Source organism: Eptesicus fuscus, chromosome 4 (assembly GCF_027574615.1).
Source record: "Eptesicus fuscus isolate TK198812 chromosome 4, DD_ASM_mEF_20220401, whole genome shotgun sequence".
Lineage (NCBI taxonomy): Eukaryota > Metazoa > Chordata > Mammalia > Chiroptera > Vespertilionidae > Eptesicus > Eptesicus fuscus.
The window spans coordinates 88,182,608-88,207,553 of record NC_072476.1 but is presented as its reverse complement, the minus strand read 5'-3'; the positions used below and the strand labels follow the sequence as shown (position 1 = coordinate 88,207,553).

Below are 24,946 nucleotides of genomic sequence, written 5' to 3'. Positions count from 1 at the left end.
CCTTGTAATAGCTATCTGCTAACTGAAAATATGCTCTTTAGAGATCTTAGTTTCCTCTTCTAAAAAATGTAAGGAAGAAATTTTATCTCCCTTGTCCTTTTATATTTTCTTAGAGGAAATAATATATGGTAAGGAGGAGGAGTGAGAAAAACAGACTAGAGTCCTTTGAATCCTATCTAATAAAGAGGGAATATGCTAATTGACCATCACTCCATCACAAAGATGGCTGCATCCACAGCTGAGGCCAAGTTCCCATAAAGAGCCTTAACGAGCAATCAGCAGGGACCTGAGGCTACACCCTCCTGCCCCTGTGGGGCTTGACAGGGGACCTCAGGCCACGCCCCCCACCTGGCAGGGCTTGACGGGGTACCTCAAGGTGCACTTCCCATCCTGATGCTGGGCTAGGGGACCTGAGGCTGCGCCCCCCTGCCTGGCTGGGCTTGACAGGGGACCTCAGGCTGTGCCCCCCACCCAGCGGGGCTTGACAGGGGACCTCAAGGTGCACTCCCAGTGCTGGGTTGGGGGAACTCAGGCTGTACCCCCTGCCTGGCAGGGCTTGACAAGGGTGGGACTGGCCGTGTCTGGATCTAGCCCAATGGGGGGTGGGGTGCAGCCGGTTCTGGGTCTCATGCAATTTTGAGGTGCATGTGGGTGGGCGGGGACTTGACTCTGGGTCCTGTCTTGAACCCCAGACTCTGACAGGAGGAAGGCTTTCATATACATTTTACTAATTTTCTTTCATCTCTGACATTTCTATTATAGAGAAAGGGCAAGTAGCAAAATATTAAATTATTTCCTCTAATCCTTTTTTAATGTGCACGAATTTCGTGCACTGGGTCACTAGTATAAACATAATTATAGAATTATGCAGAAATAACCCTTTAGTTATTAAGAAAACATATTAATATGGGAGCTTTTATCTTTTTTTTTAAAATATATTTTATTGATTTTTTACAGAGAGGAAGAGAGAGGGATAGAGAGTTAGAAACATCGATGAGAGAGAAACATCAATCAGCTGCCTCTTGCACACCCCCTACTGGGGATGTGCCCGCAACCAAGGTACATGCCCTTGACCGGAATCGAACCTGGGACCCTTGAGTCCGCAGGCTGACGCTCTATCCACTGAGCCAAACCGGTTTCGGCTTTTATCTTTTTTAAAAGTTAAGTTTTAAAGACTTGAAATAACTTATTAGGGTTTTGGGGAGGAGGCAGGCCTCCTACAAACTGTGGAGTTGGACATAGGTTCTTCCACCAGCTAGTTTTTCAACCTTGAGCAAGGAGACAACCGCTCTCTATCCCTCACTCACTGTGCTGAGTCACTCACTGTGCTGAGCCTGTTCGTTGTGTGAGTCTCAGGGCTGTGTGACTGAGGTACTCCTCCCCTTTCACAGGTGAGTGGACCGGCTCAGAGAGGATGACTGTCCAGCTTTAGCATTTCATGCCTCAAGTGGTGAGATTTAAAGCTCGTCTCGAGAAGCAACATACTTTAGTGGCTAAGAGTTCTAGCTTCACCACTTGCTAAGGGAGTGTGACCTTGAGCCTGTTTCCTCAGGGGTACTCATAAATAATAAGGGGGTTGTGAATAGTTTCCAGAACTGCCACAACCAAGTACCATAAACTGGGTGGCTTGAAACAACCCAAATTTATTTCCTCCGAGTTCTGGGGACTGGAAGTCCATAATCCAGGTGTCTGCAGGGCCATGTGCCCTTGAAGCCTCTAGAGCAGCGGTCGCCAACCTTTTTGGACCTCACAGGCCACCAGTGGTCCACGGACCACCGATTGGCGACCACTGCTCCAAAGGTTTCCTTAAACCAAAGGTTTCCTTTCAGCTTTGGTGGCCTCAGGCATTCCCTGGTTTGTGGCAGCATCACTCCAATTTTTGCCTCCATGTTCACATGCTGTCTTCCCTGTGTGTGTGTGTGTGTGTGTGTGTGTGTGTGTGTGTGTGTGTTTTACCAGCCTTATGGGATTAGAACCCACTCTAAAGACCTCATCTCGATTAAATCTGCAAAGACCCTATGTCCAAATAAGGTCACATTTACAGGTAGTGGGGGTTAGGACTTCAATATAGCTTTTTTGGCGGGGGGTTATGGGGGCATACAATTCAACCCGTAACAGGTTGAAATGAGAATTGTTAGTTAATAAATATAAAACCCTTAGAAAACTAGAACAAAATAAGCACAGTCTATGTTAGCTAGTTTAATTGGTCTGAATTTTCACCCCATCATGCCATATACTTCACTTTTCCTTTTTGAGTCAGTTTATCTTCAGAATAGCAAGTGGAGACAAGGTAAGCTCTAAGATCATTCTTTAAAGTTTATGCCTTTGAATACAGAGCGGGGAGACATGGAAGCAAATGGAGATTGAGCAGGACAGAGGTGCTGTGGATTCTGATGTGTCTGTGCACCCAGGTGACCTTGTCACTCCCTTCCTAGGCCAACCTCACTGCACTGCCTCTCCCCCTCATGACTAAGCTCATCCTTGGGTATGATACAACCCTGAACTGTGAAGTAAACATCTTATAGTTTAAAGAGGACCAGAGGTGATCACAGTCTGTTATAAATCATTCTATATAATAAACCCTAATATGCAAATCAACCAAACGGTGGAACGACCAGTCACTATGATGCGCACTGACCACCAGGGGGCAAACGCTAAACGCAGGAGCTGCCTCCTGGTGGTCAGTGCGCTCCCACAGGGGGAGCGCTGCTCAGCCAGAAGCTGGGCTCACGGCCTCTCCCGCCTCCACTGCGGCACTGGGCACACGCTGGGCTGAGGGACCGCCCCCCCCAACCCCCAGTTCACGAATGTTGTGCATCAGGCCTCTAGTATAAATGGTAAGAAGGAAAGCACAGCCTAATATGTTCTTCTTTCACCTTTTCAATTTATCTAACTCCCTCTCATCCATCATGACCTTTTTTACTGGTTGATCTAATTGAATCAGATACTCCTTTCTCTGCACTTCCCATTACATCCTCTGTTGAGCCTTTGCTCCTTTGGGCTCTCCCCTACTCACTTCCTTCATTCAACAAACATTCACTAAGCTCCGACAATGCTGGGCACCCAGTAACTGCTGGAGCTCCAGAGGGAAGCGGATATGAGCCCTGCTTGAGGGGTTAGGAGTTGGGGGAGGTAAATAAGTGAGCAGATGATGACAGTGATGAGCCAGCGGGCATTCTTGAAGCATGAGCAAGACTCTGGGAATGCAGAAGCCAGGCCTGCCTGGGGAGTGAGGGAGGCTTCTTGGTGAGAATGGCGAGCTGAGTTCCAGAAGGAAGCAGGGAGGGTCCATGTGGGGGAAGAGCATTTCAGGCATTAGTGGCCAGAGCACCCAGCGCAAAGCACACAGGCCAGTCATAGGAAAGGAGGCGAGACCTCATTGGCACTGTTTGATTTAAAACAAATTTTCATCCTGAAAATCTGTGTGTGTATATATTATAAATAATAATTTAGGCCCAGCTGGCTGTAGCTCAGTGGTTGAGCACCAACCCAGGAACCAAGCGGTCACCGGTTCGATTCCCGGTCAGGGCATATGCCCAGGTTGCAGGGCTCGATCCCCAGTGGGGGGCGTGCAGGAGGCAGCCAGTCAATGATTCTTTTTTATCATTGATGTTTCTATGTTTCTCTCTCCCTCTCCCTTCCTCTCTGAAATAAATAAAATACATTAAAAAAATAATTAGGCTAATAAATAAGATTGCTGATTTTCCCCATTGGCTTGAGTTTATCAAGGTCTGTCAAATTATAAAGCCAAGTCCTTATAAACTGAATTCTCATATCGCTGAATATTAATGTCTACCTATCCCAGCAAAAGTGATGTGATTATGCTTGTTGAAAATACATATCGAGCTCTGGCCACTGTGGCTTAGTTGGTTGTTTTCCCACGCACCAAGAGGTTGCTGGTTTGATTCCAGTCAGGGCACATGCCCGAGTTGTGGACTTGATCCTCACTAGGGGGTGTGCAGGAGGCAGGTGATTGATTTTTTTTTTCTCTCTCTCTCCTCCCTTCCTCTCTCTCTCTCAAATCAATAAAAACTTATTTTAAAAAATTACATATTCAGTCTTGTAGCTCATGACATTATGCTTTCAAATAAGGTTTAACCTTGCTGTAGTATTCAAGAGTAAATGCAAAGACAAGTAAATCAGAGAAAGAAAAATTGGTGAAAAAAATTTTTTTTACTTGCAAGCAAAACCCTTGAAGCAGGGATATGTATCCTGAAGCACAGTGGTATTTATTTTTCAGGCCTGCCACTAGGGGGCAGCAAAGGTTAGGACTTGAACAGTGTGTGTGTGTGTGTGTGTGAGAGAGAGAGAGAGGGGGGGGGGGGAAGAGGGGAGGGAAGAGGGGGAGGGAGGAAGCAGGAGCTGTGGAAGGGTGCAGAGACACTTCTGCCTGAACCAGGCCTAGACAGGAGAGGGTCAATGGTGTGCTGAGATGAAGAGATGAAGAGATGCCTGCTGGAGTGGGAGTTCCTTGACTAGGATCCTACCTTCCGAATCTTTCTATGCCTAGGTGCATATGGAGAGTTGGTAAACATCTGTTCAATAGACAAAAGAACAGGAAGGAGCAGAATTCAGAATATTTAATAGACTTCTTGGAAAATAAGAAAACAGTTCCCTCTAGAAAGCTACCTGCACTGGAAGACTTTGTGTACAAATGCAGGGATGGGCTATTGGGTATGTGTGGTAAAGGAAGTGAATTAGCCTCAAAAGGCCGAGATTTCCCCAAGCTGGAAACATACCCAGACCCGTTCAGAGTCTAAACACTCAGTGTAGAAGAGTGAAATGAGACACACCTTGTAAATCCTCGGCCAGTACCTGGGAAACAGTAAATGCTCGGTAAGGCTGGTGGGCCATTATTATTGGTGCATGTGTTGTGTTTCATTCTCAGCTAAACATCATTACAACGTTGTGAGTGTGCATGTCAGGGATGCTCTATAAGGAGGAATATGACTCACTCGCTGGTTACAACTTCTAGGGCTTCCACATGAACCTGTGGCAATTGCTTTGTTAATTAGTATCAAGGACATTGTGCTGAGAAACCTGCTTTTTGAAATCCTAGAGCCTAACTTAGCCTTTTTATCAAATACCTATATGATTACAGTAGTATAGACTCATTACACCTGAGGGCAATTCAATGATCAGTGTAAATATCCTATATAATAAAAGGGTAATACGCAAATTGACCCTAACGGCAGAATGACCAGAATGACCGCTGGACCAGTCACTATGAGGCTCACTGACCACCCCTTGGTCCCTTCCCCTGGCCATCAGGCACCGATCACCTGATGGTGAACAGGGAGCCAGGGGTGGGTAGCAGCGGGGGGTGAGGCCAGCTACGGGCAGCTAGGGAAGATGGCCCTGATCACAGGCCAGGCCTAGGGACCATACCTAGGCACGGATTTCGTGCGCCGGGCCTCTAGTTTAAAATAAGTGTGGTAGACTGAAATAAAAATAATAGTGTCAGTAAGAAAGGGTCATTCCTCTATTGCCTACACAGGTTCTGAGCCGAATGGGCGATTTTTACATGGTAAAAAAGTAGCCTCAATTTCCAACCCGATGCACAGCTTCATAGAAGAGGGTTTTGGATACACCATCCCACAGGGTCCAGAGTTGGCTTCTCAGGCCAGGCTAACATTAACCCTTTTACACACAATCTTGCTCTGCTGTGCATCTCTCCAACCTAGTTCATTCAATTTCCCCTCATTCCACCAGTCTCCCCATCTGCTTGGTTGGCTGTCTCTTGGTTTCTCTGTTGACCCCTCTCCTTTGCCTCAACAGTGAATATGCCTAACTTTGTGTTGGCCTTCTTCACCTGTTGGGCTCCCTCATAAGAAAGTTTGCCTTAATACACTTGTAATCCCATCTCAGAACAAACAAACAACCATCTCTCAACCCCTCCCACAAACAGGCAGTTCTCCTCTGCTAATTATAAATATGTATATTTATACATCCATCCCTCTTAACCATCAGCCCAATGAATTTTCAGCCAAGGGGACAGACCAATTGAACCAGCATTCGGATAGAGACAACATAACCACGTTTACAGAGGGTCCCTAGAACGGAGCCTTAGCAGCTGCGTTTTGCCCGATTTTGTTAGATCACACTGATTTAATTAAGGGAAGCTTTACACCTGCCCTGGCCAAAGCCACAGGTGGCCACCACGCCCTTGCAATATGGCTAGCACCACATGTTGAAACGCTGGTGTGAACATACTGCGTTAAATAAATGTATTTTACAATTCATTTCACCGTGTTGTTTTACCTTCTTGGTGTGGTTACAGAAAGTGTTCACTTAACTGTGCGTGTCTCACTACATTGAAGTTGGGCGTCTCTGCTCTAGGCTTCAAGCTGCTTTTTAAGTTACTCGTCTTTTTCACGTCTATTACCTGTCTTAGACCAGACTGTAAGCTCCGCGGGGGCACGGGTTCAAGGCTGCAGCTCCAGCGCTGGCACGTAGTAGGTGCCCGGTCATCAGCAGCCCAACGAACGGCCTCTGAGTGGACGAGCCCACCCTGCGTGGGAACAGGCACGCAGGTTGGAAAGGGCTGCCGCACAGGCGTCTCTCCCCCAGGACCCCGACCCAGCCGCTTGTAGCAGCTGGGGCTCCGCACCCCCATCCACAACCCAGAAAGTACCTGGGTGAAGGGGCGGGGCCAAGGGGAGGAGAGAGGGTCGGCCCCGCCCCTCGGCCCAACCTGGCTTTGCGCGGCCGCGGTTGCCAGGCGACAGCCCAACGCGGTGTGGGCAGCCTGAAGCCGGTGACCTGGGACTGGGCTCCCAGCGGCGGAGCGGAGCACGGCGACCGCGGGGAAGCTGGACGCGGGCGGCATGGAGGACGACGAGGAGGAGGAGATCACCGCCGCCTCGCTGCGGTGCAGGCCCCCGCCGCTGCCCCTGTCGGCGCTGTCCGCCTTCCACTACGTCCCGCCGCGGCGCCAGGACCCCAAGGAGCACAGCTACTTCAACCGCCAGAGCCAGGTGCGCCGCGGGCCGCGCCGGGAGAGAGGAGATCCGGGCGGGACTGCAGGGAATGGGGACCTGGCCAGGAGGAGGCCTGGAGGTGGTGCCCCGTTTCCAAGTAGGACTCCAGGGGCGGGTCCGCTCAGGGGGCGGGGCCCCACCAGGTACGTGCTTGGTACGCGAAGAGCCTGCGGATCCTCGGAGGCCACCTTGCAGCCAAAGGGGGAAGAGAAGCCAAAGAAAAGGAAGCAAATCAGAACTTTCAGGGGTCGACTGTTTTCCTAAATGTCTCCAGTGTCTTGCAGCTCAGGGTGCAGGGGCATCATTATTCAAAAGGCACATTGGTTGGGGACACTCAGCCTGCAGCGATGATGAGTGGCCCCAGAGGGCAAACCGATGGCTGGGAGGAAGGACGGCTTTTCCTCAGGGTGTATGGGGTGTTCCCACAAAATGTTCCTCCTTTTGCTCCTTCCCACCCACAATCCATGGAGCACAAATGAACCGCCATTTGGATCAGACAGCACACAGTTGAGGACTTGCCACAGGTGACGTGTAGGAGAACGAACATTGTTGAGAGCTTAGCCTTACAAACAGAAGGGATAATTTCTAGTTTAGGCAATTGTTATGGGTTGCATTGTCTCCCTAAAATTCTTGTTCGAGTCCTAAACCCCAGTACCTCAGAATGTGACCTTATTTGGAGACAGGCAATCAAATTAAAGTGAGGTCATTAGGATGGGCCTCATTCGGTATGACTTGTGTCCTTATAAAAAGGTGCATAGAGGGAAGACGACATGAACAGATGGGGAGACAAGGGCCTTCTACGAACCAAGGAGAGAGGCGTGGAACAGGTTCACCCTCACAGCCTTGGAAGGAACCAAGCCTGCCAACTCCGTCATCTCAGAGTTCAGGCACCAAAACTGGGACACAACATTCAGTGCAGTTTGATAGCTGGGGCACAGGCAAATTCAAGTCCTGTGGCCTTTAGTGTCACATGAAGAAAGTGACGCAATGGAAATATTAACACCTAAATCAAATCCTCTGGGAATTATCTGGACTGGCATTTAATCAGCTGCAGGGCTCCAGAAGTGGATTCTCTGACCTGGAGACCACTTGGGCTAAACAGGGTGAACTGTGTCCTAGGTTTGTGGGGTACTCAGCTGCCCCTAGAGTCGTTGTAAATAATTCCAGGCCCCACTCAAAGCGAAGAAAAAACATTGCGGAATGAGCTCTTAAGTCAATTAGCATGCGGCACCCTGAGCGATAAGTTAGTAGCACGGCCAAGGTGTCCTGGGTAGAAATATTGGCTTCGTGTTACTAGCTGTGTGAATTGCCCAAGTCACAAATTCTCTATCTCACTTTGCCCATCTGTGAAACAAAGATCAAACAGTACCTGGTGCCTGGAGTTCTTATGAGAACGAATGTAATTAATGGTATACAGTGGCATATAGTAAGCCCAGTGTGAGTAGAGCTAGTATAGCTATTGTTTGTTTTTGTTAGTGATTATTAGAGTTCCTTTCACTGAGGGTTGGTTCTGGGGGCCAGTGTCTTATCTCCCCCGCTCATCCACTGTCTGAGAGTAACACAAGTGAGGCAGGTAATCTGTGTGTAGAGCTGGTGGCTATGATCCTCTCGGGCATAGGGAGCCCAAAGGTAAAGCTCTGTCAATGCCGCACACGTATCAAAGCCCCAGTAATGCCCTGGTCTTAAGACAAATTTGTCATCTCAAGCTGCCAACTACAATGCCATCAGCCCCAGGCCTGCTCCCTAGGGGGCTCTAGCTGCATGGGCTTTCCTATAAAATGTTATTCCAGGGGCAGCAAAGCAAATTCAGTTCAATGGTGCTTTTAAATTACTTTTTTTCTGCTCCTGAAGTGGAAAAGCTAAGTCAAAGGAGAATGGCTTTTTATGAAGGGGTTGGTTAAATTTCTCATTCTAAAAGCTACAACAACAAAAAATTCTGAGTGGTTTTAGAATATGCTTTCACTCATGCTAAGGTGAGCTGTGGATAGCTCTGTTTCGAGTGAAGCTTTGCTTAGAAAGCCCCAATTTAGCCCTGGCCGGTGTGGCTTAGTTGGTTGAGTGTCGCCCCCTGCACCAAAGGGTTCGGGCTCAATTCCTGGTGAGGGCATATGCCAGGGTTGCAGGCTCAATCCCCTGTAGGGGGCATGCAGGAAGTAGCCGATAGATGTATCTCTCTCACATCGATGTTTCTCTCCCCCTCTCTCCTTCTCTCTCTAGAATCAATAAAAACATACAAAAAAAGAAAATAAAAAAGAAAAGAAAAGAAAAAAGCCCCAACTTAGCTTTGGTGGGATTAGCTGACTTTCCTTCTAGGTGTGTGGTGGGGACAGAGGGCAGGGTCTGACAATTTCTTTCCCCTCCTGATGACTGAATTTCCCTTCCCCAATGCAGCCAAGCACTTAGTAAACATAACAATGCGTGTTGACTGGCCAGAGGTGCAGAGGAGGATGTGGAGGACCTGTGCCCGTGTCCAGTACACAGGAGGTGTGCAATAAGAGCTCTCCAGCTCCCTTCCACCTCCACCGCCGTGTTGAGCCTCTTCCCTCTTAGGCACCAAGCACATCTGCCACGCACACTTGGCCACTCCTAGGGGCTGTGGAGGACAGGCAAGCTCCCGTTCTGTTGCTGATTTACCGGTTAAAATCTAGGCAAGTTTACCTCTGGTGTCCTGCAGACTCTTGCACCCACATGGCTTCCAATCAAAATGTGTGCTAGCAAATGAAGTCATGACTATCTCCCACATATACCTCCTTCCCCTCCCTGCTTCGCCCCCCTTTACACCTAGTAGTATCTATTCTATTACATATTTTACTTAGTTATTTGATTCCCCCCTCCCCCCCATTAAAATAGGAGCTTACAAGGGCAGGGGTTATTCCTTTCCTCAGCACACCACACAGTACCTGTCTCATAGTTGGTGCTTTATAAATACCGGCTGCATGAAAGAATGAGGAATGAATAAATGAAATGTAAAAAATTTTAAGCAAAGAGACAAGTCACCGATTTACATGATCACCCCCTTAGACTAAACAGAAGAGGCCATGCCGCTTCAGTGGCTCAGCTTGGGAATAAACCCTCAGCAATTTTCTCCTTTTACTCCCAGACAGGAATCATTTCCCTCTATGACTGTATTTTTAAGAGGAACCCAGGATATAATCAGAAATTGCACCGAGATGACAGAGAGCATGCGAAGGGCCTGGGACTTCATATTAATGAGGAGGTAAGACTAAGGATATTAATAGGCTCTGGCAGATGGACTGTGCATGCACAATTGTTTATTATTGTGTCCAGTGTGTGTCTGGCTCTCCTTTGTGCTGCTCTCCTCTAGTTTACGAAGAGTATGCTGCTGTTATAGCTCACTCTAGTCTGTCGTGTTGCTGTGCATTAATTTTGATTGGCTGCTGTTTTGTTCTACAGAATTTAACAATTTAAATGGAAGCAAAATAAGAAGTTCTTTTCAACAGATAAAGTAGGGCTTTGCTTAGCCTCCGAGTCCAGGCTGTCACAGATCTTCTAGGGACATTGGGCTTTCAGGGATGAAACCACACAGGCCAGGATGTATCTAGCTCCCAAGCTGATTACCAGGCCACTGCACGTAGCACAGTTCCTCCGTTATCTCTCCACGATTTTCAGGAAGGGAGGCTCTGCCTGCAGCCAGCTGCACAGGTGGGTGACCAACAGAGGAAACAACACCCACAGAGTGAGGAGGCCGGGATCGCAGCAGTACAGGGGCGAGGAGGTGCCGTGCTCCTTAGCATGGCTGGGCCCATCTGCCTGCTGGGCTGGGTCCTCCTCCTGCCCTTCCACACTCGGACATTGTGCCCACACATTCTGACCTGAAGACAGTGTGATTATGAAAAGTTGGGTGCTGGTTAATATCATAATCTTTTATCTGATACACAGAAATCAGGACGTACAAGCTTTCCGTAGGATTTCTTTCTAGATCATTGGATATTTGCCTGTCGCTGTTATTGTTTAAGCATGTTCTCATGTCACTTTCAATGAAACATATCATTTTAATGTGAAATTAAGTGATGGAGGTAGTGTGAGGTATTACTGTGTAGATCACGGACGTTAACATATTTCCTCATGTTTTTGTTTGCTATTTCATTCCAAGTTGGTAGCGAAGTCAATGCTTTCCTCCCATGAGAACATGCCTAGTGTTTCATATATCCACTCATAGATTTTGAGCACCTCCCATGTACTCCTGAGCACCCAGGGAGTAAGGCAGCAGTGTCTGCCTACTAGAACTGACATTCCCACGAGGAGACAGAAAAACAAAAGCCAAACAAATAATGAACTGAATCCAGGTAGTAATAAGTGGCTTGCAGAGACATAGAGCCTTTTAAGAGGATGAGGAAAGTGAAAGTGTTATGTGGGGGCTTGGGAGGTGAGAGGGGCTGGGAGATTAGAAGGGGGCTGTGGAGATGAGGGGTGCTGGGAAGATGAGGAGTCCCTAGGGGGATGTGCACCCTGGAAAAGAAAAAAGTTGGGAAAAGATAGAAAAGAAGGGCAGGCAGGAACAGGGCAGGGAGGAGGGAGGGAGAAAGTGAATCTGAAGTCACAGGTGCCTGGCGCCCAGTGCAAGAGCTCTGCCGTTCCTCTGAAGGGCCCGAGGACACCCGAGAGCTGTGAGTCGAGGGGCAGGGCCGGCATAGTAAAGAGGGCCCCTGGCGCCAGTGTGGAGTAGCCTCCAGGAAGCCCAGGCGGAGATGGGATGCAGGTGTGCAGGTGACTCAGGCAGAACCAGCTTCCAGATCCCAGGCCGAGGGGAGGGTGGGCCCTGCTGAGGAAGCGGGCATGTGCTGACCTGAGTGTCTGATGCCCTGGACAGGAGCAGGAGAGGCCCGTCGGGGTGCTGATGTCATCTGTCTACGGGAAGCGCATCCACCAGCCAGTGGAGCCTCTGAACCTGGAGCACGGCCGCGCCAACCATTTGAAGGCCGACTTCAACAGGAAGAATGAGATCCCCGGCTTCAAGGATCCTGGCTTTGGGCACATTTCTCCAGTGTGACAGTTCTCCTGTGAAATTATTTCAGATGAAATGATGCTGGGGACTGATCCACTGGGAGCACCTGAATAAAATGCAGACTTGGTTCTTACTTGATAGTGGTTGGGTTGAGCTTTGTTCACGGTGTTCACAAGTCTTCCCGGGGGAGGCACTCGCAGGAGCAATGCGCAGTTACTTTTCTTAACACCTATGGAAACTACTGCCTGATTCTTCCATTTTCCCTTTCTCCACAAGGAGGTATCAAGAAACAGCCTTTTGGCACAATTGAACTCTAGATGCCACAGCACTTTTCCCCACAGAGGTCTGAGCAAACAGAATTTTGCACAGTGGAGGACAAAAGTAGGGATGGGTGGCCTCGGTGGTCGGCAATGCCCAGGTCACTCCTCAGGGGAGAAGCAGTCCCAGGTCCCAGGGAGAGACTGGACTTGAATCTTCAAAAGACTTGGGTACAATTCTGGCTTCGCATTTTCTAGCTGCATGGTGTAGGTAGGGGAAATGATTTCACCCGTTTGAGCCCACATCAGCTCAGCGTCAAAGTGGGGGCTCCCGAGCTTGAGGAGTGGGTGTGGGAGCCCAGGAGCCACTGCAGTGTGGTCGGAACACAAGCACCGCAGGGGCCAGGATTGTGCCTTTGAACAGCCTTCTTTTTAGAAGCAGCTACATTGGAAATGTTTGCTTTGCAGATAACTTGGAGCTTTTTCAAGTATTAAGACAGTGCTGTATTTTTAATGAATGGATCCCTTGGAGGAAATCATCCCTCATCTATCATGATTAAATTTCCCACAGCTGAGCATTCAATGGGAAGGTGATCTAATGTGTTTCATTGTTGATTCCTCTGTTGCTGGTTTTATGATTTTGATTCTCTAAGGACACATGACACTAAGTTGCTGGTAATTTCAAGGCTGAGTGACTCCTAAATATTTCTTTATTCGTTTGAAAATGTTTTTTTTCCCCTCACTATAGGTGCCTTTTTAAAAAAATAAAATATTTTATTGATTTTTTACAGAGAGGAAGAGAGAGGGATAGAGAGTCAGAAACATTGATGAGAGAGAAACATCGATCAGCTGCCTCCTGCACACCTCCTACTGGGGATGTGCCTGCAACCAAGGTACATGCCCTTGACAAGAATCAAACCTGGGACCCTTGAGTCCGAAGGCCGATGCTCTAGCTACTGAGCCACACCGGTTAGGGCTATAGGTGCCTTTTTATTTTTCATTTTTTCCCAAGCAAATAGCAGTAGTTTATTTGGAATGCCCTTGGTGCATTAAACCATATTTATAATAACATAATAGAAAATATATAAAGTCAGGGTTATGGAAATTTGTAAAATTACTCTTTCTTCAGTTTTGATTACCAAGAAAGACAAGGCTTCTCTATGAAATGCCTTCATCTGAAAGTAACTGCCATAAATTAGTGGCAAGCTAAATCATTTTCAGTTAATTTAAGTCAGATTCTACTCCCTTAACTTTCTACTACTTTTAAAAAGCAGGGCTTGAATCAGTCCAGGTTTCAAAGATCTCACTTTTGTTAGACATAAATGCCTGTCTCTTGGCATGTCAAGTTTTGCAACTTAAAACCGATCCATAGCTGAAACCGGTTTGGCTCAGTGGATAGAGCGTCGGCCTGTGGACTTAAGGGTCCCAGGTTCAATTCCAGTCGGGGGCATGTACCTTGGTTGCGGGCACATCCCCAGTGGGGGGTGTGCAGGAGGCAGCTGATCGATGTTTCTCTCTCATCAATGTTTCTGGCTCTCTGTCCCTCCCTCTTCCTCTCTGTAAAAATCAATAAAATATATTTTTTAAAAAAACAAACCGATCCATAAATGCCCACTAGTCATCTTATCAAAGAGAAACACAGATAATTACATTTCCACCCTTAGTCAATGTTTTTTCAAAGCAGAGTAGTTGCTGTCTTTAGTAAAAAGAACAATAAGGATGATTCACAACAATGAAGACATTTCTAAGTAGATGGATTAAAAGCACTGAGATTTAAGGGCACTGAACTGAGGGTTTTTTAAGAGAGAGGGCTTCCGACTGAATGAGAGGTTGAGGAGGCTTTGAGGAGAGTCTTACCTACTACTTACTGATGGTGCAAGGCCAATGGGCTGCTGGGCGTGAACTGCAGGTCTAGTTTGCATGATTTGCTCACGGGAAGGTTTGTGGTTGAAGGTGCTTTGACCAGAGATGAAGGGGCTTTGACCAGAAGCTACACTATCAGTTTTCTGGGAACTGGCACCTTTCTAGTCTAGTCTTAGTCACAGATCACCTGGAAAACTTCAAATTATCCTATGGACCTCTCTGTACCTGTTTGTAAAGTGCAGGGGGTCTCAGGTTGGAGTGGGATCAGAATCACCTGGAGAATTTGGTATCAGAAACACGGGCAGTGTGCGGGGCCCTGCTGCCAGGATTTCTGACCTGGCAGATCTGGGTTGGGACTGAGAATCTGCATTTCTAACAAGTTCCCAGGTGATGCTGCTGCTGCTGGTTGGGAACCACACTTTGAGAGACAGAGACGCCTGTATGCACAGACCTTTGCAAGGCAAACTCTGATAATGACTTCGATTATCTTAGTCTGTTGTTTGTTAAGAAGACCTGGTGATACAACTTCGGTTAAAAGCAATTCTCCTTTGAGTTCTTTTCACCAAACTCAGCACCTGGGGGGAGCACGTTTAAGAGCGCTTGGTGAATCACCAGCTGTGGGTGTCCGCTAAGGGCAGGTGACATAAAGTGCCCTGGGATGGGTGCCATGGACTCTATGGGAGGAAGGACCCACAGGTGCAGCTGCTGATCATTGTCACAGGTGCTTCACAAGGCCAGATGGAAGTCACTGAAACCCAGGGCATCCTAATCCAGATTTTGGTTAGAGTGACGAGACGTGCCTTATACTCTTTTTCTTCTTTTAGTCCCCTTTTTGGAGAATTAGCTGTGTCAAGGCCAAGGCTGAGTTGCAATTATAGAATAAAAAAATTCCTGATGGAGGCAGACAATTGATAAGCTCAGCTGAAGCCCCACCTCCTTGGGTGATGAGGGCCAGTAGTTAGTTTCCATGAGCACATTGACTATGAGTCCAAGTCCCCGCAGGGCTGCCATGTCTGTGCAGTCAATGTCAGTTGCAAGTTACTCGTTTGCATCCTGTGTCTGGTAGATTACTAAAGGCAGAGTAGACCAGAGTGTGAGGACAGAGGGGTGCTGTTGTCAGTAGAGAATCTTCTTACTATTAAAATATTTTCAATGAAAATGCTCTCTAGAGAGGCCAAAATCAAAAGCAGACCGCAGGACACATGCAGCATGCTTCCTTTCTCCCCAGGGAGCTACCTAATCAATTATCTGCATTACAGACTTTGTCCTGATCTGAAGGACTCAATTCCTAGGTTCCGGAGGGCGTTTTCCAAAACAGGGAGATAAATGGAAAACAAACCTCCATCCTGGAGCAAACCAGAGAAAGAAGAAGGGGGGTGTGGAGAGGGGGGAGAGAAGACACCATAAACCAAAGTACATAAAATTTAATGAATTAACCTTACAAAAGACAATGGCATCAAAACATCAGACACGTTTGGTACAAAACTGGTCCTAGGTGGTGAGAACTAATTCTGGTGATGGATGACTACGTGCTGCTGGCACGACACAACAGAGCAAGGTGACGGAGCCAGGGACCCCAACGGGGCCCGTGGATAGCCCCTGGCAATGAGACACGTGGGTGAACACAGTCAAATTCCATGTGGGGTGACAGACTCAACTTAGTCACGAATACTGTGTGTTGTAATATCAGACTAGCGGATGCGGTTGGCGAGCTACCATATTTTCCAGAAAAGAACATGCACCAGAAGATAATATACACCCCCTAGTTTTATTGCCTTAAGAATTTTTGTTTGTTTCATCTCCATCATCCATGTAAGTTCTTTGAATGCATTTCTCTTCTCCATCACACACTCCTTTTCCTCTTCCTTCGGAGTAAGCACAGTGCGAGTGGCAGAACGATCTTGGCACCCCAAACGGTGTGCCCCCGGGTCACAGGAACGAGTCTCCAGAGGCTCCAGAGGACAGAACAGAGGACGCCATCAAAAACGAGGGACAAACGTTGCAGTCAGAAAGTGCATCGTACCTTCCTAAAAACACAGTCTTCTTGCCAAAACGAAGATGCTCTTCAGGAAGCCAGGTTGCTCTGGGAAAGGGACCTTGACATTTCCGTGTTCACAAAGTACGTCTTCAGGTCCCCCTTCCCCTTCACGTTGATGATGCCTCGACACGTGCACGTGTACCCTAGGGTCTGCAGGATGAGGCTCGTCTCCTCCGTGACCTACAAGCACGTCGACAAATGAAAAGGTGTTTAGCCAGAATATTAACACAACCCTTTTGAAAGGCCATTTGCCTATAAGGATAAAGAGCCAAGACATGTTTGTGTTCTTTGCTCCATTAATTCCACTCCTGAGAGATCAGTACAAGAGAGAGAAATCCATGAGAAAAAAAAATCCATGAGGGCAAGGTTTAATTCAGTGGTGTGATAGTGAAAAACTGGAAACAGTAATCTTCAGGGTCAAGTAAACCATGATGCAACCATGATCAATATCATGGATAAGAGGATGGGATAATGTCAAACCATGTCACCCTCTCAAAAATGTTAAGCCTGGTACCTGCTATAATTTCCACCAGGTGAGGATTAACTATGCACATATAAGACACCTGAAAAAAAAAAAAAGCAAATCAAAACACGCTGGACTGGTGGGATTTTTGATGATGTTTTTAAGTTGTCATGAATGTCATTTCAGGAAAAAATAAATGTTATAAGTAGATTTTAATAAAAATGGAGGAAGACACCCTGAGAAGATGAACAGTCAACTCCTGCAAATGGCCATGAGTGTCTGGTTTAATGCACCTGAATAAAATGACCTGAAAATAAAGACACTAGGAATTTGCAGTGGCCTTAAAATGGACACGACACTGAGTCAGATGTGGAGTTTCCTCAGTTCACTGAGTGACATGAAATGCTAAATGGAGTGAGTCCTTCCCTTGCAGCCTGTCAATGTGACCTGTCATGTTCAAGTCCTGCTGGGTCAGAGGGCAGGGGCACCTGCTCAGTAGGACAGCTTCTCTCTCCAAGGGGAGATGCCCTGCCCTGCATTGAGCCGTGCACTGTCTCAGCTCGGGCCTGCCTGTGCTCCCTTGGGGGGCCCATATCTGGGGAAGGAGACCCAGGCCTCTTGGGTTTGGCTGTTTGAGTGTCCTAAGAGCCTCCTGCAAGAGACATTTTCTCAAGCAGAGAATTGTTGACATGCATAGGCTTGACCAAGAACGAGATTTCAGCTTCTGAGGTGAGGGAAGACCCTCTGTGGGGTACATGGTTCCCTAACCAGGCCCCTCACAAGGGACCTGGGCTTTGAGCAGAGAGGGAGGGAGCTGTTTGCTCAGGAAGCCTGGGTAACGCTGCTGCAGCTTTGGAACCAGGTACAAAAGCAGAGGAGGAGGGGTTTCCTCTCACTTTATTAGGGGAAATGGACATGACACCTGTGCCCCCGCCACCTCGCATCTGGGTGACACACCCATGTGAAGGGTAGGCTTGTGGACAACACAGCGACGCTATCACACCATGTTGTTCGTAGCATGGGCACTGTCGGGATGGTGCAGTGGTGGGGACAGTGGTGGCAGCACCGAGCCAGCCTCCTTGGGCCTGGTGGCTGGAGAGACCTTAGGAGCAGGCACTGTCTTGGGGCAGAGACAGAAGTAGATCAAAATCACAGGACAGCATCAAGCCTCCCATAAGTAAGGCTGAAGTGTTCCCTGTAAAGATCCCAAGGGCACGCTGTGGGAAGGAGCCAGCAGCGCTGTTCTGTCTTCCTGCAAAGAGACCCTGTGGTAGTTTCTAGATCAGGGGCCAACATATGGGTCCTTGCAACCCCACAGAGAGCAGGAAGGAAAAGGGGAAGCAGATGCTCATGCCTAGCAGGGCCCAAGTCCTCAGGGAGGACCGGTGTAGCTTGGGGATGAAGCCAGCGGCACAGAAGAGACTTTGGATTCCAGATAAGAACCAAAAGAGCAAGTACACAGTCAAGAAACTCAGATGACAACTATGTTCTCATGCTCAGAGTTCTCAGGGGCCATTAGGCGGAAAGAATCCCATAGGCATTTGTCTTCCGACCTTCCACAGAGAACAAACCCATGATCTGGAGCCCTGGAGCTTAATTTTGGAGTTGACATATTTATTGGTGCTGGGTAGCACCACCAGCATTCTCAAGCTATCCCGTTGGTATTTGTAGCACCAGTCATACAATTATAGGGACGCGGGGAGGAGGGAGCAGTCCACCTGATTGACACCAACTCTGATTCCTCTATGCCTGGGAAGCCTGGCTGGGTGCCAGCGAGCTCTCTATGCTGTTTGTGCTCCCAGTCTAGACAGCATGTGGGAGTTCATGCCCTTTAATAAAAACAACCTGTTTCTGAGGCCCAAGAGAAGCATTTAATCGTCTCTGCATCAATTTTTATGTTTCCTGGCATCTCACTACATTTTTTTTTCTTTGCACTTAAGTGGAAATAAGAGGCTACTGGAGCTAGACTGAGCCACAACCTCAGCAGAAGGACATCTACCCAGATGGAAACGTGCCACCTGCTGGGGAAATGAACACACAAGGGCCTGCGGAGGTCCCTCACTCTCCACAGCCAGAGCCTGTCTTCCTCCCTCCCTGGGGCTCCCAGGAGACCTTCCAGGTGGCCGCTCTGCACTAAATCACATGCAGTTTTATGATGCCCGATATCCTCTCAGAGAAACACATGGGCACAAACTCATTTAAACATTGACCTGCAGGGGATTTACAACCTCCAGGAGGGAGCAGTCTCTCCGACCAGCTTCTCTTAAATGGCTTTTGATACTTATCTCAAGTGCCTGAAGGCCACTTGGAAAGTTGTGAAGGTTATTAAATCTACCATCCACCTTCGGAAGGTTCCAGGTGGGGACATAGGTCAGTCTACAGGTGGGAGAGTATATCCTGGGTAGGAGCTTGCCTCTTTCCTCAAAGGAGGACCCTCGGTGGTCCAGGATGCTGGAGCCTCCCTGGGCACTGGGAGTGGCTACTGATGAACATGCCGAAAGCCTTATACTCTGTGGTGCCATCCGGGCACTGTTAGATTAGGCTGCCAAGGTGGCAGACCATTCCTGTCAAGGGTGAGCCACTGGGCTGTCTGCATAGTCAGGGAGCACCACTCCTACCCACTGTCAGACGAGCCCCATTTGGCCAATTTGTCTGGGAAGTCCGAATACCTCCTCTCCTCCCCCATCACTTTCTTCTCTCTCCCTTCTCTTTGTTGGATGTTGCTTACTTTTCAACACCTGTTGACTAAGAAGGTAGACACTTAAAAGTAATGTTTGTGCCATTTCATGTAAAAATTAAAGATACATCTTAGAAAAGGCCACAGCAGTAAAATTGTCTCGGGTGAATGAGGTGAAGAAGCATGCCAGGCATGTGAGTGGGCAGAGGGTTAGTGACAAGCCCATTCTTGGTGATCCTGGAGCTTGTGGGCTTCCACCAAGATTTATCAAGTTTCTACATCTCTATCACGATTTTAAGAAGGTTATTTGTGACCAAGTTGAGGTACACAGAACAGGGACTCATGGATTTCTCTGAAGAGGACTAAAAACCATAAAGCCTCTCATTTGTGTCCAGTGGTTTTCACACAGATTTGCCATCTGGCAGGGCTTTATCTAGCTGAATACAACAGAGTTGGGGTGAAATGTGGAACCACTGCTATTTGAGGGCAATGCAAATAGAAAGTTTACCGCGCGCGCGCGCACCCCCCCCCCCACACACACACACATCCTTCTCATTGGGAGAACTTAGTCCCCTGATTATTCTAGGTCAATGACTTCTCAACCTTTTTAATCTCATGGCACACATAAACTAATTTCTAAAATTCTGCGGCGCAACAAAAAATATATATTTTTGCCAATCTGACAAAAAAATAGGTATTTTGATTCATGCACACCAGATGGCTACTGTTGTGTTGGCTGTTGTCACTTTTAAATTTGAAAATCTAAGGGAAAAGAGGTCAGTGCCCTTGACTAAATAGTCAGGTATTGCATGTTTTAAAAATTCTGGTGGGCCCTAGTGCGCCTGCCATGGCACATCAGTTGAAAATCGCTATTCTAGTTGTCTGGCCTGGTGCCCAAACAGCACGCACTCACCACTGCTTTTCACTTGCTAGGTCTTCCCTTTCTCTCCCTTGAGCGGATTCCAGAGTTTTCCAGTCATTTCTAGATCTTCAAATCCCATTCTAGTCCAATTTAGCACCATTATATCATATCACCTGTGATTCCATCTCTTTTCCTCCCCGCATCAGCACCCAGGGAAAGAAAGGTTGATTAGGTCTGGATTTGGTTACACACAGCCCTTCTCCCTTGCAAAACGCTTTCAAGATGTTGGTGGAGAGCAGGAAGAGGAAAGAATGGCTCTAGTCCTGCACATTCCACTAGGGCTGTCCTACCGTGTGCTGGTTGTTGTGATCACTACGTTCACAACAGCCATGATCTTTATATCATCACAACTTTTAATTGTTGTTAACAGTGAATGCAGAAACAAATGAACATTTCCCCAATAAAAAGATTTAAGTAAATGTCAAGCTTTTTTCCAAGATTCTCAAGGTTTTTCAAGTTTGTTGGGGGGTCAAGTTTGAAGTAAATTTCAAGGTTCTTTCCTTTGTTTTAACATAGTAGTATAATCATTCTTATATTATCCACGGTTCCCCAGAGGACAGACATGACCCATGATGACTGTACAGGCTGAGCTACCTGTATTTTGTCCAGGACTCCAGTGCTGTCCATCCTACTGGCCACGTTTACGGTGTTGCCCCAGATATCATACTGTGGCTTCTGAGCTCCAATTACACCAGCTATTACAGGTCCATGGTTCATACCTGTGATGCATCAGAACTGGGTTAAGAGTCACATTATCACAACTGTCTTAAACACAAAAGTCTTACAGGACCATCTTGAATCATCATTATTAAATGAACATTACCCCATATAACTCTAAAGCTGGGGGTTGGGGGGAGGGGAGAGAGCCTGGGTGGATTATTGCTGGCAATGGGTGATCTCTACTTAACTGCAAGTGTATGCTCAATTTGTGATCCCCATTAAATGACTGATTCTGAAGCTTAACATTCAGAAAAGGGCATTATGAGTGAGTCTGGCTCTTACTTGTTTCATCACTTTTTGTGGGGGGTGGGTAATATTACCCATCTGATTTTCTACTGTGACCTGCCACTGGATGTCACCATGCACAGAGGGAAGCTGACCCAGGAGAGGCTGAGGTTTGGGCAAAGGCAGACCCAAAGTCCAAGAGAAACACTGAGCTTAGGTTTCCCTAGAAACCCAAAAGAGCTGGCATGTGGGGTGAATGTTTCATTAATCAATAATCAGTGTGAAGTAGGCTCTCAATAAATACCTACTGAAGGAGGTCCATTCCGTTGCTCACAGTAATTTGGAAAACGCTGCTAAGGTCCAGACCAAGTCCACTGTGCTTTGATGTAGCACAGGGGACCAGCAAACAATTGTCCCTGTTCCCCCTCCCAGTGAAGGGCAATGTGATTTGGTCCATAAATGTCTGACAACAGAGGGGTCATTCCGCAAGGTGATAGATTTTCTCTTTTAAAGGCGGGTAGTGTGAAAGTTTCAGGAGCCCATTTTCCAAGTTGCCAAACAATAAAGAATCTCCAGGGTGCAAGAGACACCTGGAGTTTGATGTGGTCAGCAGCGTGATGGGCAGCCCTTCTCCCCTCTGTATATGGCAGAGCCTGGGTCAAGTCCACTGTGCATGGAGGTGAGAAAGTATAAAGAGAAGTGTGTCCAGGTTCTGACAATTAATAGGACACACAGAACGGAGGGTCCCATTTGCTCAAAAAATGTGAAGTATTTCTGGGTTGAAAAGAATATATGCAGAGCAGAGGAAGAAATAGCTCTAAATATCAGGATTTTTTAAATAGTTTGTGCAAGAGAAGTGAAAGGCCATTCAGATGGAATGTGTTAAAAGATCTACTCTTATGTGGACTTGCTTTCAGAAGGAATAAAATACGTTGCCAAGAAAAACATACAATGGTCAAAGAAGTTCTTACAAACCCTGAATGGCTGGAAGTAATGGCAACCTCACAAGGCTGCTGTGCTACCCTCAGGGCTGAACACATTTTTTTAAAAAAATAAACACTTGTAAAAGGCAAATAATCACGAGACATGCTAAAGAATCAACTTAAAGTAAGGAAAGAACTTATTAGAATTTTTTATTTTATTTGAAAGAAAGTTGGATTTTTCTCTTAAATTTGAACATCCAACCCGAAAAGCTATAGCTACTTCAGAACCTAGGACACATGTTCGGCGTTCTTGTAGGTGCGTGGCTATTTTAACAATTCTAAGATGCACTTAACAAAATTAAAATTAAAATTAAAAAATGTTTTTACAACTCTGAGGTCTGGAGGCATTTTCTAGCTTATGATGGGTCCTAGTTTTAGAGACAGAGGCCTACGAAATAATGAAGTGGCTTAGTCAGTGGCTTCCATGAGCTCCTCAGGGAGGCAAAGCCTTAGCCTCCCTGAGGAGCTCATGTAATCCACCTCATGGTCCAGTTGTTAAACCTGGGCCCAACCTAAGGCGGTATTTTTGTTGTTGTTGTCTAATAATTTATGCCAAAGTGCCTGAGGGGCTCTTAGCTTCCCTGAGCCCTCCCAGCTGCAATCCAGTCCTGCTGCTCTAACAGCACATTTGTCACGGTCCTACTTCAACGCAGGGATTATCAACATTTCCTGGGAACTCGTCCTTACGCCATGGCTCCGCCACAGCTGAAACCCAGTCTCTGCTCAACGTACCCACTCGCAGCTTGAAGTCATTGAAGGAGTGCTTGTTGATGGCATCCAGCTTGGCCACCAGCGCGAAGGCGAACTCCACCATGGTGCCGATGTGCATGTACTGCCTGTCGGGCTCCTGAGGGAAAGGAGACACATGCAGGTGGGTTAGGGCTTCACAAGCTGGGGAGTATTCCCTCCAGTCTCACACCAGGGCTCCACTTAGAAAGGGACACATACAAATTATGGCCCCACAATGCACTGTAGACACTGGTGAGAATTAAATCTCATCCCTAGGAAGCACTGTGTGCAAATTCATTTTTGTGGCCACGAGGAAATGTGAAACACTCTTAAGACACTGTGGAGGGCCCACACTGTTTTAATTCTGGGGAGGGGCTGGCTTCTGGTTCTCCATTTGACCCTCACACCCACTCATCCCCCTTCTCTACTGGGCTCTGACACGGGGATGCTGCCCTGTAGGAACTGCCCATTCCTTGTCCCTTAGTTTTCTATTGGACTGACCCATGGGAGGGCTAGGGGGAGAACAGAGGGTGGGCAGAAGGAGGTAAGGGATTCATTCCTCCTTTTCCTCACTCCACACCTGCTACAGTTCTCCCTGAGTCTGCTAACACCACTCCCTTCTCTGTTCTTTTGGTGGAGTGGGTGTTATGAGCTGAAATGTGTCTCCCAGGGAAACTCATGTGTTGAAGCCATGAGCCTCTAGTACCTCAGAATGTGTCTGTATTTATAGACAGGGTCTTGAGAGGTAATTATGGTCAAATTAGGTCATTAGTATGCTGACCCAGTATGACAGGTATCCTTATAAAAAGAGGAAATTAGGACACAACCAAACACAGAGAAAAGGCCATGTGAAGACATAGGGAGAAGACAGCCATTTACAAATCAAGGAGAGAGGCCTCAGGAGAAACCAGTCCTATTGACATCTTGATCTTGGACTTCTGGGCTCCAGACTGTGAGAAAGTAGATTTCTATTATTGGAGTCCCCCAGTCTGCATTACTGTGTTATGGTAGCCCCAGCAAACAAATACAACAATTTTCTGCCTTTACTGTCCCTGGGTGGTATATCATGCTTTGGGCAATGGAGAGTGATCATATTATAAAGATGAAAAAGAAGGGAAGTCCAAGGTTTTCAGTAGGGAAAATTCCAATTTCTATTTACTCTGAATATATGTTTATTATTCCTGCTGCTAGTTTATATTTACCATTAATTTACAATTAATTTATATTTACTTTTGAAGTTCATCTTTTAAAAATGTCTATTTTGGGTTAATAGATCATTTATACACACACACTACACACACACACACACACACACACACACACAACACACTAGGAACCTAGTGTGCAAAATTGCGCGGCCCTGCCCACCCACTGGCCACCCTGCTTTGACACCTGAACCTCTCCATGCAGAGCTCCAGCATGCCTGGCCCAGCTACCGACCCCTTTGGCCTTCTCTGGCTGCTTCAAGCCCCACCCTCAGTCCCTCCAGTCGCCTCAGGCTGGTCCCGCCTTCTCTGGGCGCCTCCCGCTTCCACCCCCTCTCCACAGCAATGCAGCACTCCGCCCTGTCATGGCGCTGGAGGAGAGTGTGGAAGCCTCCTGCCTGCTGTGCTGTGCTCCTTCCCCTGGCAGGTGGGTGGCGGGGCGCTCTGAGTGTGAGCGGTGGGTGGTGAAGGACTGGTGAGGGGGGAGTTACTGGCTCTCACCCCCACCCTCCCTGGCACAAGATGGTCCCGCCTCCTCCAGGTGCCTCCCCACTTCCACCCTGCCTCTGGAGCAATGCCCCACCATGCACACGCAGGCAGCCTCCTGCAATTGGTCATTATGCATTATGGAGTCTGACCATTAGCATATTAGCTCTTTATTATCCTATGTAATAAAAGAGTAATATGCAAATTGACCATCACTCCAACACACAAAGATGGCCGCCCCCATGTGGACACAAGATGGCCACCACAAGATGGCCTGCAGCGGAGGGCAGTTGTGGGTGATCAGGCCAGCAGGGGAGGGCAGTTGGGAGGGACCAGGCCTGCAAGGGAGGGCAGTTGGGGGCAATCAGGCCAGCAGGGGAGGGAAGTTGGGGGGAACTAGGCCAGCAGGGAAGGGCAGTTGGGGTGGACCAG

The 24,946-nt window shown here is 47.6% G+C and overlaps 2 protein-coding genes across 2 annotated transcripts in view; one reads left to right on the top strand and one right to left on the bottom strand.

Annotated features, from left to right (window-relative positions):
- Positions 1-6,734: 6,734 nt before the first annotated feature.
- CFAP90 (cilia and flagella associated protein 90) lies at positions 6,735-12,079 on the top strand. The gene is made up of 3 exons (XM_008162044.3): positions 6,735-6,977; positions 10,081-10,197; positions 11,812-12,079. The coding sequence occupies exons 1-3, from the start codon at positions 6,828-6,830 to the stop codon at positions 11,989-11,991; spliced, it is 447 nt and encodes a 148-aa protein (XP_008160266.1). The 5' UTR covers positions 6,735-6,827; the 3' UTR covers positions 11,992-12,079.
- Positions 12,080-15,475: 3,396 nt separating this feature from the next.
- Positions 15,476-24,946, bottom strand: part of ADCY2 (adenylate cyclase 2) — a 279,910-nt gene continuing 270,439 nt past the window's right edge. The window contains exons 23-25 of the mRNA XM_008161799.2: positions 22,827-22,941; positions 20,761-20,885; positions 15,476-16,284 (exon numbers count right to left, since the gene is read on the bottom strand). Coding sequence (XP_008160021.2) covers positions 16,132-16,284; positions 20,761-20,885; positions 22,827-22,941 — 393 coding nt within the window. The 3' untranslated portion in view covers positions 15,476-16,131. The remainder of the gene's footprint in view (positions 16,285-20,760; positions 20,886-22,826; positions 22,942-24,946) is intronic.

What these genes read in the sequence shown, in the direction of transcription:
- CFAP90 (XM_008162044.3), top strand. Translation starts at nt 6,828, where the DNA reads ATGGAGGACGACGAGGAGGAGGAGATCACCGCCGCCTCGCTGCGGTGC. An exon ending in ACTTCAACCGCCAGAGCCAG is followed by an intron (nt 6,978 to 10,080) that starts GTGCGCCGCGGG and finishes TTTTACTCCCAG; the next exon opens with ACAGGAATCATTTCCCTCTA. An exon ending in GACTTCATATTAATGAGGAG is followed by an intron (nt 10,198 to 11,811) that starts GTAAGACTAAGG and finishes TGCCCTGGACAG; the next exon opens with GAGCAGGAGAGGCCCGTCGG.